General features: G+C 38.8%; 1 protein-coding gene across 3 annotated transcripts in view; it reads left to right on the top strand.

The window, feature by feature from the left end:
• Positions 1 to 223: 223 nt before the first annotated feature.
• The window catches only part of ZCCHC4 (zinc finger CCHC-type containing 4), a 45,292-nt gene continuing 29,234 nt past the window's right edge, over positions 224 to 16,281 (top strand). For 2 of the 3 annotated variants that reach the window (XM_084895422.1, XM_084895421.1), the window contains exons 1-4: positions 224 to 373; positions 1,324 to 1,442; positions 2,142 to 2,224; positions 12,704 to 12,979. In XM_084895422.1, the coding sequence (XP_084751548.1) occupies positions 247 to 373; positions 1,324 to 1,442; positions 2,142 to 2,224; positions 12,704 to 12,979 (605 nt within the window). In that variant the 5' untranslated portion in view covers positions 224 to 246. Of the gene's footprint in view, positions 374 to 1,323; positions 1,443 to 2,141; positions 2,225 to 12,703; positions 12,980 to 13,854; positions 13,936 to 16,281 lie in introns of all 3 variants that reach the window. The other variant, XM_084895420.1, reaches the window with a different exon arrangement.

The raw sequence follows: 16,281 nt of genomic DNA, 5'->3' as shown, positions 1-16,281 counted from the left end.
GTTAAGACGTGTGGCAGAAAATATAGGAACTTACTGCACAGGTCCAACAAGTTGCCTGCGAGTCATACCCTTCATTGCCCAGGACTGCTTAGGGGCTGGGCAGAATAGCATTTGAGGAGTCTCGCCTCGCTTGCCGCAGCTCCTCCTAGACGCGCGGGGGCGCTGTGAGTCTCTGCCGGTCGCGGCGACGCTCTTTCTCCGCCTCCTTAGTGGTTGGACGGAAGCTCTGGGGTCGGCGGCGGGAAGATGGCGGCCCGCAGGGACGGGCTGGGAGCCGGGGAGGCAGAGGGGAGCGCGAGCAGCCCGGGCGGCTCGGGCGTGGAGGTGGTGCTTTCCTCCGAGCCCGCCGCCCCCGCCCCGCGGTGCCCTCACGGTGGGTCCGCGTTCGGGGCCCGCCTGGCTGCCGGGCGCCGGGGCGCGAGCGTTAGCCCTAGTTTCCAGGGGGCGTTAGGGACTCCCGGGTTTTCATCCACCTTTCTCCCCCACCGTGTGTGATGTCTAACAAACACCTCCTTCCTCGGGAAGTTGTGGTTTTCAACTTGCTTAAGGAGCCGTTCTAAAAAGTCCCACTGGTGTGGTTTTGGCTCCAGGGCTGTGATCTCTCTGTTTTAAGGAAATGGGCAGAGGCTCAGCAAAGGGGATGCGTGCTATGGAGTAATCCATATCACCCAGTACTTGGCGGTTTCATTTGTTGATTTACTTTTTTTTTTTTTACTTTTTTCAGTTAAAAAAAAAAAAAAAAAAAAAAAGGGTGGAGGGGTTTAAGCCGAAATCGGTTTGGCTCAGTGGATAGAGCGTTGCCTGCGGACTGAAAGGTCCCAGGTTCGATTCCGGTCAAGGGCATGTACCTTGGTTGCATGGTTCTCTCTCATCAATGTTTCTAGTTCTCTATCCCTCTCCTTTCCTCTCTGAAAAATCAATTCAATGTATTAAAAAAAAAAAAAAAAAAAAAAAAAAAAAAAAGGTTAGAACGATAGAGTGAATTCTTGCGAAGAGGGGGTGTGTCCAGCTCTCAGAGCCCAGATTTCCCGGGAAAGGGCCCCTGAGGGGCGGAGGAGCCATGTGCTAGGCTCTCTGGATGCCCTCCTGGCTCTGGTCTCAGGGCCCAGGCCATTCACCTCCAGCTCCGCTAACAGTGGCATTTTATTCCCGGAGAGGCTAGTGTTCAAAAACGAGTTCCTAAGTAAACTATTAAAGTAGTGGATTTAATGATGATAAACCCGTGCATAAAATGAAAACGAGTTTAGTTAAGGGAGGTGAAAACCAGGAACTTGGTGCACGTGCCTGTTGTTTGACATGCTTTTTTTCCTGTTCTGGAACTAGGTCCCACCCTCTTGTTTGTCAAGGTGAGCCGAGGGAAAGAAGACACGCGGAGGTTTTATGCCTGCTCGGCCTGTCGGGATAGAAAAGATTGTAATTTTTTTCAATGGGAAGATGAAAAGGTATATTCACTTTTTGGATGCGTATATTTTTAATTGTTGATGTACGTGACATCTTTGAGAATGAATGAGATACATCTTTATAAGGAGTTGAAGATACTGTGTGGTTTGGTAAGACAGGTTCATATTCTGAACTTAGTTGGATTTCTGTGTCAAAGACTTAGTTCCCATTAAGACCTTCTGAGGTGTTGGTATTGGGTTTGCAAATACATATTTCTCCCCTAAAGAGTTTAGGTCACCATCATTCCAAAAAGTGTTTTAGAAAAACACCTTTTTAAACATTTGTATTGAACATCCTTTAATAGCTACTGGATGACAGATGAAGACCCTTGGAGAAATAGTTGTGAGCTGGGTATCCTCTTGGACTCTGCTCCAATTAATGTTTCTGAAAGTGTTGACTAGAATATTTTCAGCTTTGGTAGGTTTCTTAGAAAACAGTCTTGTATATTACTCTTCTGCAGACCTGCGAAGATCACCACATGAGAGCTGATCGGTGTGCTCTGCTGCTTCACACTACTCTAGAATTTTTCCAGCTTAATGTTTTGGTGTTCTGTGGTTCCTTCCTCCACCCCCCTGAAATGAATGCTTGTTTACAACTTTGAGCTTCTTGAATTTCTGGCTTCTTGATGTCAGAATGTGATCCTAGTTTCGCCAGCCTGGTAGCTAGTTTGATGGCATATTAAGTGGATTTTGTATTCTCAGTTGTCAGGTGCTAGACTTGCTGCCCGAGAAGCTCATAACCGAAGATGCCAGCCTCCTCTCTCCCGAATGCAGTGTGTGCAGAGGTACTGACGTGCTGTCGTTTTTATTGTCCTTTTGGTTTGTTTTTTACCTGTGCTTTTAAGTTTAATTAATTACTTTTATTGTGGTAAGTATATGTTACATAAAATTTACCAATTTACATAAAATTCACAATGTTGTGCAACCATCACCACTATTTCCAAAACCTTCTTACCCCAAATAGAAACTTTGTCACCATTAAGTAACTCTATTCCACCTGTCCCCAATCTCTGGTCACCTCTAACCTATTTGTCTCCATGAATTTGACTATACTAGGTCCCTCTGATGAATGAAATTATCAATATTTGCCCTTTATGTGTCTGGCTTATTTCACCTAGCACAATAGTCAACAGTACAATGATTGAAATTTCTTTTGAGAGCCAAAGTTTTTAAACCTAAACTTCTTCTAATGTCACTTCTTCAAAACAGACTTGTCCAGGCCGTGGTATTTTGTGGAAGAGCCACACTCAAGGGGCCAAAGAGCTGCATGTGGCTCGCAAGCTGTGGTTTGCCGACCACTGACCTAGCATATTTTCAAGACTTATCCATATTGTAGCATGTTTAGAATTTCATCCTTTTTATAGCTGAATTTGGCCCAGTGCACAAATTCATGCATATTGAAAGGAAATTAATTAGAAGAAATATTTTATCACTATTCACCCTTTCTCTATAATAGAAGTGTCAATCAAATTCATGATCTACAATGATAGATCAAATGACATGTGTGTGATTAGCACCAGCGAGAGCTTTATATGTATCGTGCATGTGAGAGTCAACTTAGCCTTTTATAGATATAGAATATGCTTGCTTAATTAGACTTGCTTTCTGATTTAGCTAAACTTTTTCCAGCCCAGTGAAAGGCTCCAACTTCTCTTTCAGGTAATTGTCAGCAACACAGCAGTAAATATCAACACAAAGCAGATGATGATTGTAGATAACACAGGGAGAATAAAGGGTAAAATATTTAACTGCAGTGGTGTTTAACTATATTCTGTGCAGCGAGAAAACCTAAAGTCATTTTCAAGGTCCACCATTTCTTCTTTTCAGTCGGGTCAAGTTTCCAAGCTTGGTAACTCTCCTCTTAAGCTTTCTAAATCTAACAAAAAGATTCCAGCTAACGAAAAGAAAATACGATTCTACTAGGTCTCCTATCTACCTACTCCAGGACTTGTGTGAAGATCAAATGAGATGAGGCACAGGAAAATGCTTTAAGACATTTGGTTAAAGTGTAAAATATTTGCACCTGGCTATAAAGCAAGTCGTATTTCTGGGCTGAAGAAACTGCAAAGAGGCTAGTCGCTAGGAAGAGGAAGTCAGGTGTTGCTATATCATTACTTGGCACCCACAGTGGCTGTTTCCAGGCTGGGCTGGGCTGTGGACCACATTTTGTGCGATGGGGTCTTGGCAGTGACTGCTGTGATTTGGTGGGCTGTTGCTCTGGGGTGGTGGCAGGGCCTGTGTTCCACTTGGGGGAAGCCGAGTGTTGCTTTGTGGGTGCCAGGTATGCAGTGCCATTTCTCTAGATGGCCAGTGTGCATCACAGCAGCTCCTGCATTGAGCATCTGCCTCCTGGTGGTCAGTGCACGTCATAGCGACCAGTCGGAAGGACACTTAGCACATTTGCCTTTTATATATATATATCCTGTTTCCCCGAAAATAAGACAGTGTCTTATATTTTTTTCTCCCAAAGTTGTGCTAGGTCTTATTTTCAGGGGATGTCTTATCTTTCCATGCGCTAGGTCTTATTTTCGGGGAAACACGGTGTGTGTGTGTGTGTGTGTGTGTGTGTGTATGTATATATATACATATATATATACATATATATATATACATATATATATATATATATATATATATATATATATATATATATATATAGTATTCTATTGTATATGTATACCACACTTTATTTATTCACCTATCAATGGACACTTGGGTGTTTCCACATTTTGGCTATTTTAAATAGTGCTACAGTGCACAGTGGTGTTTGAATCCCTGTTTTCAGGTCTTTGGCATATATACCTAGGAGTTGAACTACTGGATCATAAGGTGATACTATGTTTAGTTTTTGGAGGACCCGCCAAACTGTTTTCCATAGTGGCTGCACCATTTTACACTCCCACCAGCAATATGTTAGGGTTTCAATTTCTTCACATCCTTGTCACACTTATTTTCTGTTTTGTTTTGTCTTTTATTATAGCCATCCTAGCAAATGTGAAGTGGTATGTCATTTTGGTGTTAATTTTTCATTTTTCTATACTCATAATGTTGACCATCTTTTCATATGTTTTTGGGGGAGCTTTTTGCTTATCTTCCTTAGAAAAAAATGTCTATTCAATTCTTTTGTCAATTTTTAAAATGGTTTTCTTTTGGTTGTTGAGTCACAGGAGTTCTTTATATGCTTATACATTTACCCTTAGTAGATTATTTGTGAATACTTTTTTCCATTCTTTAGATTGCCTTTTTACTTTCTTGATGATATCCTTTGATACGCAAGAGTTTTTAATGTTAACAAAGTCCAACTTACCAAATTTTTCTTTTGTTGCTTGTGTTTTTGGTAGCAAAGCTCATTGCGAAATACAAAACCATGTATTCATTGCTAAATACAAAACCATGAAGATTTCCTGTAATGTTTCTGTTTTGAAATACTAAACGAACCATTAAAAAAAAAAAACAAAAAAAACCCTGCAAATACCTGTTTTTAAATATCTCCACTGTTAAAATGTTTTATTGGGTGAACTGGAATTGAGCCATAGATTTAAGTCTTTGGCAAACCTGAGAAAAGAGTTCATCCCTCTTCTGTGTGCTCTCAGTGCTGGGAGAAGCTCCTAAGAATTCCCTGTTCCAAGTTGCTAATGACAAGTAAGTTTTCACTCTAATGGCTATTCCTTCTGGCTATTGGGGCTGCTGTTTTGAAGGCTTCAGAAGTCTTATCCAGGCTAAGTGGAAAGGATTACTGGGATCTATTAAAAATGTCTTCCTAAGCTTCTTAGTAGATTTTTAAAGTCCTTTGATGGAAGAGGCTTTTTAAAAGATAAATGGGTTGCCTCTTAACCAAATACTTAATCAGTGATGTCTACTTAATTTATAAGAATTCAATCAATAACAAAAAATGTTGAGAAGGGAAGTGATATAAATTGAGCACTCCTGTGAGTTAGGCACTAAGCTAGGTGTATTACATGAGATATTTTTTTTAAATCCTGCTGAGTTAGTTTACTTAGTGAGTTAGTTTACTTAGATGAGAAATTGAGGTTTAGAGGAGTTAAGTAACTTCAAGTTCATACTACTAGAATGGCTGTATTTTTATTTTATTATATTTTGAATATGTTTTTTTCATTGGTTTTTAGAGAGAGAGGGAAAGAGAGAGATAGAGAGATAGAAACATCGATGAGAGGAACATCATTGATCCGCTGCCTTCTGTAAGCACTCTCACCCGGAATCAACTGCACAACCTGGTCAAGTGCCCTGACCAGGAATCAAACCGGCAACCTCCTGGTTCCTGGGTTGGCGATCATCTGTTGAGCTACACTGGCTGGGCTAGAATGGCTATATTTTAAAATTTAAAAGCAGATAGTAATTAATATATGATGTGTATGTTTAATTTAAGGAGATATAAGGAATAAAGCATGAGGAGTTATAGCTACATCATAATGAGATAAAATAGAATAAGATGAGAAAGTAGAAAAACATCACTGATAGTTTCTCCCTCTGCACCCATCACCTTGGTCGATTTGTTACATTTCCTCCAGGCCTTTTTTCCTCTGCCAAGGTTTGTTTTACAAGGTTGCAGTCATAATGTATACATAGTTTTATATTCTGCCTTATCACTTACTTTTATCTGATAAGCATGTTGTTCATGTTATCACATAAGGACATTGGTGATTCAATTAAACTATAAGAAAATCTAGGTGTTCTTGTTTTCTTGCATAATAAAACTTTAGTCTGGAGCTAAAACACTACTCTTGTTTCTGTAAACAACACAGAGTATGTGGGTTTTTTTTTAATAATAAAAAATTTTGAAATTTATATTGCATACTTATTAGAATATAAAAACACTGGTTAAAATATGAAGTATTGAAGAATTTTTTAAAGGTTGCTTGTTTTCGCTGCTTATAGAGGTTATTGACCTCTCAAACTCGGAATTATTTAAAAGAGAAAAAGAAAATATAGTTTCAGTAAGATAATTTCATCTGTTATCTAGTGCTGATTCTTGAGCACATCTTAAAACAATTTTCAGCATCTTAAATCATCTATAACCCATAACCTTGGATTTTGTTGCCCAACCCACCATTCAAACATCCATCCATCCAACCATTTATTTATTCTTTGTTGAGGTCTCAAAAAGAACTTAAAATGCTATCAGTGGAGTTGAGATATATTCAAAAATTATGCAGTGCAAAGAACATCGATGGCATTCTCAGGAAAGGCTGAGTGCTCTGGAGAGTCAGAAGCACTCCAGCTCACTTGTGCCTTAGCAGATCAATACCGCTGAGGGATGTGGTATTTGAATAGGTTTTGGAGGATGAATAGAAGTGTAAGCTTTTTTAAAATATAATGTCTTTGATTTCATTGCATCACTTTGTAATTCATGCTCTTATGATTTCTTATATGCTTTCTATCAAGTAAAAGGTTCAAAATCAGTTATTCCTCTAAAAATTTTAAATTTTGGCTTTTAAAATCAAAGGCTTACTAAATTATCTATTCTCTCTTGTTAATTACCTGTTCTGTTAGTGTGCCTTCGGCTTAAGACTGAGCAGTTCATTCTTGTGTGTGAATGGACCTAAGGGCGATGTACCATTACTTGAGAATGTAATTGCTTTCTATTTTAACTTTATGCAATTCATTTATGTTATCTGATTAACTACTGTATTTGAAAGTAGTAAAATGCATTTAAGCATTATACCTATTCTGTAAAGCAAGTTTTTTATCTGTTATTGTAGAGTAACAATAGCTTTCCGTTGACTGATTTACTTTTGGAATTGCTAGCAAGCCGTGATGGTAGCTAGCAAGATAAATTGACCTTGTTACTTGATTTTGATTACGGAACTGGCGGTGCTACACAGGCTCCTAGGTTCTACAGAATAGGACTTGATATTCATTTTCCTAATCTCACTCTGAACCGTCCTTTGTATTTCATGAGCTCGGTTGACAGATTTATATTTTGTGCCTGAGATTTGACTTTCCTTATAGGTTTTAGCTGCCTCTTACGTGCTGAAATGTGCTATTCTATTATGTAGTACCTTGGCACCTTGATTATGACCTATGAAGTCTCAGGGAAGATATATTTTAATGCTAGAATCAGTATTAATTTATGTGCATTCAGATCGTTTTATTTAGTTGATATTTTATTTGGTTATGTTTTTTTTCTTTTTTTCAAAGCTCATTTAAACTCAGATTTTCAAGGTCTGCTATTAGGGAAATGCCATAAACATAATTTGTCTACTCCAGGAAAGGCAAATGGAACATCACATGGAGATCAATAAAAATGACATTTCAAAATGTTAGCCTGCAGTTTGTGAATCATGCTGAGCCTGTGGCAGAATGAATTTCTTCCTCCCCCCCACCCCCCCCGGGGTGTATGTAGTAAGTATAAATAAATAAAGAGTGCTGAGTGATACTTAACTCTTCATGGTTTCATGTTCTTGCTACCAAGCTGTTAATAAACCTTGTGTCTGACTGATGGTTGCCAGAGGGTAGGAGAGTTGGGCCATTGGATGAAAAGGTGAAGGGATTAAGAAGTACAGATTGGGCCGAAATCGGTTTGGCTCAGTGGATAGAGCGTCGGCCTGTGAACTGAAGGGTCCCAGGTTCAATTCTGGTCAAGGGCATGTACATTTGTTGTGGCACATCCTTGGTGGGGGGTGTGCAGGAGGCAGCTGATTGATGTTTCTCTCTAATCGATGTTTCTAGCTCTCTGTCACTCTCCTTTCCTCTCTGTAAAAAATCAATAAAATATATTTAAAAAAAAAAGAAGTACAGATTGGGCACTGGCTGGCTTGGCTCAGTGCTGAAGGATCGTGGGTTTGATTCCCGGTCAAGGACATGTACCTGGAAAAAACAAAGTACAGTTAAACCTCAATTCTCTGTTTGCATAGTAGAAGCATTTATGGAAAATTCAAGTACTACATGAAATGCCAAAGAGGCTTGATGTTTACACAAAAGTGAAATGAGGCCCCGGCCTGCACCATCCAGTTCAGTGGCCAGAAGCCACTGGCCATTTACAATGTGGCTACTCTGGATGTTGTAGACTGGACTAACAATTATTTAAAAAATAAGCAATAAATCTCATTAATAATGTTTATATTGATTATATGTTGAAGTAATATTTTGGATATGCCGGGTTAAATAAAACACATCACCCACAGGAAAATAAAAGGGGGCATGTATCTGGCTTGCAGGTTCATCGTTGGCTATGTCAGTTGTAATTCATCATCATGTTATCTGTGATTTTTTAAAATCTATTTTTTATTAATTTTAGAGAGGAAGGACGAGGGAGAGAGAGATGGAAACATCACTGATGAGAGAGTATCTAATTGGTTGCCTCTTGCATGGCCCCTTTTGGGGATCAAGCTCGCAACCTGGGCATGTGCCCTGACCAGGAATTGAACTGGTGACCTCTTGGTTTATGGGTTGATGCTCAACCACTGAGCCACACCAATTGGGCCAGCTTTTATTTTTTAAGTAAATGTCTTTTATTAATAAAAATATTTTAAATCAAATTTTATATGTGGCTATTATATGATCCCATTCATATATGATGTACAGAATGGACAAGTCTATAGCGATAGAGAGTACATTAGTGGTTTTTAGAGGCCAGGGATAGTGGGAATTGTGGAGTTATTACTGATAGGTGTGAGATTTCTTTTTGAAGTGATACAAATGTTCTGGAATTGTGATGGTTGCACAACTTCATGAATGTTCTAAAAATCATTGAATTGTACACTTTAAAAGGGTAATTGTGTGGTTTGTGAATTACATTTCAATAAAGAAATCTGTGACAGTAGAATCAAATAGTTCTGAGAGGTTGTACGAAGGGCAATACACTTGTCTCCACCCATGCATTTCCCCCACCCCAGAAGCAGCTAACATTTCAAATGTCTTCTGGCTAATTCTTTTAGAAAGCACATTCCTATCTGTAGAATACAAAGCTTGCTTGTCTTTTACTTCTTGATTTATCAGTTTTTGTTTATTTCATGTGGAAGATGATGATTTATCTTTCCCTCCTCTCTCTACCCTCTCCCCTCCAACCCAACCCCCCTAACCCCCTGCTATAATCTATATCTTTTCACACCTTAGTCTTATATGGTGTAAACCCATAAACCATAATCTAACCATGAATTTGGTTAGATTCAAAATTTAGTTTGTATTATTATCCTATATAATAAAATAGTAATATGCAAACTAACCATCACTCTGCTATACCCACAAGCCACGCCCACAAGTCAATCAGGAGGTGAGTATGCAGATTAACCCAACCAAGATGGCTACGGCCACAGAGAGCAGGAGGGAGGCTTGGGTTTCCCTGGCAATGGAGGAAGCCAAACTTTCCACACACCCTGGCTGTCCAAGGCCTCCACTCCAGGGCTACAGAGTTTCAATTATATGAGATAAATAATCTCAACAGAAATGGTTGTCACCAAGGAGCAAGCAGGAGGCTTGGCTCCATTCCAGGCTACAAAGTTTCAATAGTAGAAGATAAATAAACCTCAGATATCAGGGACTCTGCTTGGGTCGTGGGGAGTGTGGCCAACCTGCAAACCACCACAGGCTTCTCGCCCAGGCTTCCCCACACCCCAAGGGAATCCCCACCCTGATCCGGAACACCCTTCAGGGCAAACCACCCGGCCCCCACCTGTGCACCAGGCCTCTATCCTATATAATAAAATCCTAATATGCAAATTGACCAAACTGTGGAATGACCGGTCACTATGATGTGCACTGACCACCAGGGGGCAGATACTTAGCACAGGAGTTGCCCCCAGACTGCAGGCCCCAGGCCAGCCAAAGCGGGTGTGAGTGGGTCCCCCCCACCTCCACTGATCACCCCGCTGGTTGCCCCAGAGGGAGGTTACCAGTGGTGGTGGTGGAGGGTAAGGCTGGTGAGTGGCTGGCACCAGGCTGGCCAAGGTGGGTGCGAGCAGGGGGTCCCGTTTATCCCACTGGTTGCCCCACAGATCAGCTCTGATTGCCAGCCAGGCCTAGGGAACCTACCCATGCATGAATTTTGTGCACCGGGCCTCTAATAACCATATAAATGCTGCTCATAGCTAAACCATGAAATCACAGTAAGTTCTTTTCCACACAGCTTTTTGTTTTCTTTGCAGTTAATAACAGTCTTGGATTTTTTGTTGTAGCTGCTGTTAGTTATTTATGTGCTCATCGCTGATTCAGCTGCAGACTGCTGGTTGTCTGAACCTTTCAGAACATTCACATGTAGCGTAATCTATTGGTTTCATCTTCGAGAAATCTGTTCGAGGGCTTATACAAATGCTCCAGTCTGGAAGGTGCCCTTTCTGCCCGGCAGGCAGCTGACTAGCAGGTTTTTCAGTAAGGACCTAGATTAAGTACTGTATAACCTGAGTCCTTCCAAGGCCAGAATCAAACATTCATTCAAGATAAAGATTCTGAGAACACTAGGAATAGTTGGGAATTTCCATAACCTGGTAAAGGGCATCTAAGAAAAACCTATAACTAATACCATACTGACAAAAGATTGAATGCATTCCTCCTAAGATTGGGACATAGCAAAGATGTCAACTCTTACCATTTCTATTTAACATTGATGGGGGATTCTAGATAATTTAACAAGTCTAGATTCAGGAACAGAATTTGAAAATATGAAAATTACAGGAGAGAAAGAGGCCACATTTATATGACGTTTATTACCGTATATTATAATTGTTCTATTATAGTGGTTAATCTCTTACTGTGCCTAATTTGGAAGTTAAATTTTATCATAGGTATGTATATTTAGGAAAAAACAAAGTTTATATAGATTTGATACATGCACTGAGGAGAGTCTTAGAACGCGTCCCCCATGGAGGCTGGGAGACTACTGTAAGCTGGAGAATTGAACCACTTACTCATTTGTTTCCTTCCATTACTCACTGGGCTGCCAGTTGTCCATTGTACTGAAACTGTGGTTTCATGTATTTTGTCTGTTTAAAACGTTTTTTGAAGGTCAGGATATTCAAAAATATTCCCGGTTTCTATTACTGTATCATGGCTGGATGTGAGTGACTTTGCCACACACTTAATAATGACAGGTAACAGTGAATTCAGTGCCTTGTGGCTGCAGTGTACTGGTTCTTTGCACTTGCACTTCATGTCTTAGGGGCCCTGTTCACTACTGATGTTCTTTCTTTGAATTACTATAAAAGTTTCTTCTAATATGGTTGTCCTTTTTCTTTCTAGTCATGGATAAAGCTGTCACAGGAACAGTTATCATAGAAATAGAAACATTTAAATGACTGGCATGATAAGCTTATTTCTTGCTGTAGCCATTCAGAATATGTATTTGTCACTGCCTTGGGTGCTTTGAAGGGAAACTGTGCTTAGAAATGAAAAGTTTAAACCCACTTTGATTTTACATTAAGTTCAGTTTTTCCAGTGCAGTTCCAGAGTTTAGTTCAATTGAAACCGTGTGACTCTTCTCAAACTAGAAGAATCCTTTAGTGCACTATTTGACATGCTTAGATTTGGACATTTCTGACCCTCTATGAGCCTCGATAAGCTTATTTATTTTTCTTTTGTTTTCTTACTCTGATTTCATATCTGCTACAGCATATACATACTCAGCAGTATTTTTCTCTCTTTATTCATCCCAAATCAAAAGAAAAGAAAAAAAGACCAGGGTGGTGATTTTGAAATCAGATATAAGAATGACTTAAAAGATTGAATTTATGTTTCAGATGGGCCTCTAATATATATTTTTTAAGGCTTCGAATATCAGCTTGCTGTTTTGGGGATGAGTTTCCCAGAACTGCCTCCATCAGTATTGCTAAGAACAGGAACTTTGTAGGAACATTTTTTCTGTAAGGAGGCAATTCTTCTTGCTAAATATGCCATCAGAACTTGAAGAATGATCTTAATTTCTCATTTTAAAATGACTGTCATACTGAGCCAGACTATTTAACATTTCAAAGTTGGAGCACATGGATTCGTCAATAAATTTAAACGTGATAGTAGTCTCCATTACTACTAAGTTGTTTGAGTAGTATATTATGTTCACATTTTAAATGGATATTGATCTTCATTCAGTGACCGAATTGGAGCATCTCAATTCTTACGAAATTGCTGATTCTCTTCCACTTTGTAGGCATGTAGCCAGACATAAATTCTAGCCCACATTTCCCAGATTTTTCTTACCTTTGCTTCTTTATGCAGTAGTCTTTAGGAAATAATGCTTTTTGCATACTAAAAATAGCAAAAATAGTCTTTAAAACAACAAACTTACAATACATTCCTTGTGTTGTGTCTTGAAGGTATTTGAAGTTCATTGAGTTGCCATTGTTTCAGAGAAAGTTTTGTCAAAGATGTCAGCAGTTGCTCCTGCCAGATGACTGGGAGAAGCATCGTGAGCACCAGGTCATGGGAGATATTTCTGTCACCCAGTTAAAAAGGCCCAGTCAGCTCCTTTCTCCGTTGGAAAACAAGAAGACAAATGCGCAGTATTTGTTTGCTGATAGGAGCTGTCAGTTCTTGATAGACCTACTTTCTACCCTTGGGTTCAGAAGAGTGCTGTGTGTTGGAACACCGAGGTAGGTTATGTGGTTTTTAAAAAATTTTTCCTGGCACCACTGGTTAAACTGTAAGAAAAAAAATTCTCAAGTTCCAGGATAGAGCATAAAGCTTTGAGTATACAAAGAAGTATATAGAATGGTCCCTCTAAAGGAGTTTGCAATCTGTTATTAATTTGGGAGAAATCTTTATAGATTTCTGATATATGATAGGAGATTCTTCCTGATTGGTTCTTTTTTTTTTTTTTTAATATATATTTTATTGATTTTTGTACAGAGAGGAAGGGAGAGAGAGAGTTAGAAACATCAATGAGAGAGAGGCATCGATCCCTACTGGGGATATGCCTGCAACCAAGGTACATGCCCTTGACCGGAATCAAACCCGGGCCTTTCAGTCCCCAAGCCGACGCTCTATCCATTGAGCCAAACCCGTCCCGGCCCTGATTGGTTCTTAAATTGTGTTTATAATTTAAGATTATTCTGTTTCAGAGAAGTTCTGCCTTTTAAAAAATATTTGTAAAACTGCAACTCTGATTACATCTGCCAAATTCTCTTCAGTGAACTATCAGAAATATCAGGAGAACATTGATTTTTTTTTAAAATATATATTTTATTGATTTTTTACAGAGAGGAAGAGAGAGGGATAGAAAGCTAGAAACATCAATGAGAGAGAATCATCGATCAGCTGCCTCTTGCACACCCCCTACTGGGGATGTGCCCGCAACCAAGGTACATGCCCTTGACCGGAATCAAACCTGGGACCCTTCAGTCCTCAGGCTGACGCTCTATCCACTGAGCCAAACTGGTTTTGGCAACATTGATGTTTTTTATTTATTTGTTTATTATCTATGGCCTTTGTAACTTCATATTAAATTTGCTTTCCCTAATTGCTTTAGGTTGCATGAGCTGATCAGGTTGAAAGCATCAGGTGACAACAAGCCTAACATTAAAAGCCTTTTATTGGATATTGATTTTCGGTAGGTTTACAAAGTATGATATTTATTCTCATTCATTGTCTCCTGCTTTTAATTGTTTTTCCTCTTTTTCATTGTTTACTACCTGTTTTAATCCTAGTTAACATTTAGAAGTAGTAATTGGTGATAAGGCACTTTTTCAGTCATATAAATTCCATATGTAATCCTCCGTATTTCAAACAGAGGCTGTGAATTTCTCTTTTTTTTCTTTTCCTCACTTTACCCTCTCCTGCCTCCCCGACTCCCCTTTCCTTTTGATAAAGTGAATTTCTCTTTTTGCTAGTGTGCTTCCTAAATTTTGTCCATGAATGTGCCTCGTTGTCTTTGGCTTATAATTTAGTGATGAATTCCTACTGAGTGAAATTTCTTCTCATATACTTGTTTTCAAAGATAATTCTGAGCTTCCTCCAGGACTTGGTTTCATCATGCTGTTTTAAGTACAACAAGGCATTTATTTAATATTTTTACCTGATGATGTGCATGGACGTAGCCTAATTGAAGGGTATGCTACCTGGGGAATAGACAGACCCCAAGGCCGAGGATTAGCAAACAGAGAGATTCAGAGTCAATGACTGCTGATAGGTTGGGGCAAATGGATTCCCAGACATGTGCTCTGTCTAGGAATCTACTGGGGACTTCTTGGTTCATGGATTAATGCTCAAACACTGAGCCACACTGGCCGGGCTGCATTTAAAAATTTTAAAACATAGAATCATAACTTAAAGTCTTTTTCCCCCCACTTGCTGTATTTTAGGCATAATTTTAAAAAATTGAGATATATTTCACATACATTTTTAGTATTATTCACAAGGTTGTACAATCATCACCATTGTCTAATTCCAGAATATTTCCATCACAGTCTCTCTTCAGTTCCCCCTTCCCTTGGGCATCATTAATTTACTTTCTGTCTCTTCTCCAGATTTCATATACATGGAATCATATAATATGTGACTTCTAGTGTCTAGCTTCTTTCACTTAGCATAATGTTTTCAAAGTTCATCCATGTTGTAGTATGATCAGTGCTTGATTCCTCATTATGGCTGAATAATACTGTATTATATAGACATACCAAGTTTTTTTTTTAATTTCTTTAGTGATTAAGGTATCACATATTTGTTCTCAATCCCCCATCCCAATCCCCCACCCCCCACCCCTCCATACATACCAAGAATTTTTTATCCATTCATCAGCTGATGGACATTTGGATTGCTTTCACTTTTGTGAATAATGCTGCTATGAACACTTGTGAACAGTTTCTTGTGTGAATAAATCTTCATATCTCTTCGGTATTGTATTAATTTACTAGGGCTGCCATTACAGAATACAGTAGATTGGGTGGCTTAAACAACAGAAATTTATTTTCTCATAGTTTTAGAGGCTGGAAGTCCAAGATCAAGTGTCAGTGGATTTGGTTTCTTCTGAGGCCTCTCTTACCTTGTAGATGGCCTCCTTCTCACTGTCCTCACAATGGTCTTTTCTCTGTGTGTGCATATTTCTCCTTCTAGTAAGGACACCAGTCATATTCATTGGGGCCTACCCTAAGGACATTTTAACTTAATCATTTCTTTAAAAGGCCTGCCTCCAAATACAGTTACAAATTGAAGTACTGGGGTTAGGACTTTAACATAGGTATATGGGGGGACACAGTTGAGGCCATATCTACCTAGGAGTAGGAGTAGAGTTATAACTCTGTATTTAACTTATTGAGGAACTGCCAAACTGCCAAAACACAGGTAACTACATTTTATTGATGGTTAGTGATGTTGACCATCTTTTCATGTGCTTATGGACTAGTTGTTTATCATTGGGAGAAATGTTTATTCAATCCTTTGCCCATTTTTAATTGGTTGACTTTCTAGTGTTGAATTAAAAAAGTTCTTAATATATTTTTGATACTAGACCTTTATCAGTTATATGATTTGCAAATAATTTCTCCCATTTTGTGGGTTGTTTTATTATTTTTTTATTTTTTTATTGATTAAGGTATTACATATGTGTCCTTATCCCTCCATTGCCTAACCCCCATCCTGTCTTTTTACTTTTGATGAAATCCAGTTATTCTCTTTTTTCTTTGATTGCTTGTGTTTTAGGTATCATATCTAACTATTAACTAATATAAGATCATGAATATTTATACCTGTTTTCTTAGAGCTTTTTTTATTTTAGTTCTTATATTTAGATTCATTTTGAGTTAAATTTTCTATATGGAGTGAGGTAGGGATCCAACTTCATTCTTTTTGCATAGTTGCCTTGGCACCATTTGTTGAAATGATTATTCTTCTCCCTTTGAATTATCTTGGTACCTTATTGAAAACCAAATGACCTTAAATGCATAGGTTTATTTTTGGA

The sequence above is a fragment of the Pipistrellus hanaki genome (genome assembly GCF_964339955.1).
Source record: "Pipistrellus hanaki genome assembly, chromosome: 1".
NCBI lineage: Eukaryota > Metazoa > Chordata > Mammalia > Chiroptera > Vespertilionidae > Pipistrellus > Pipistrellus hanaki.
The sequence above is the reverse complement of the archived record's forward strand: the minus strand, read 5'-3'. Positions and strand labels throughout refer to the sequence as shown.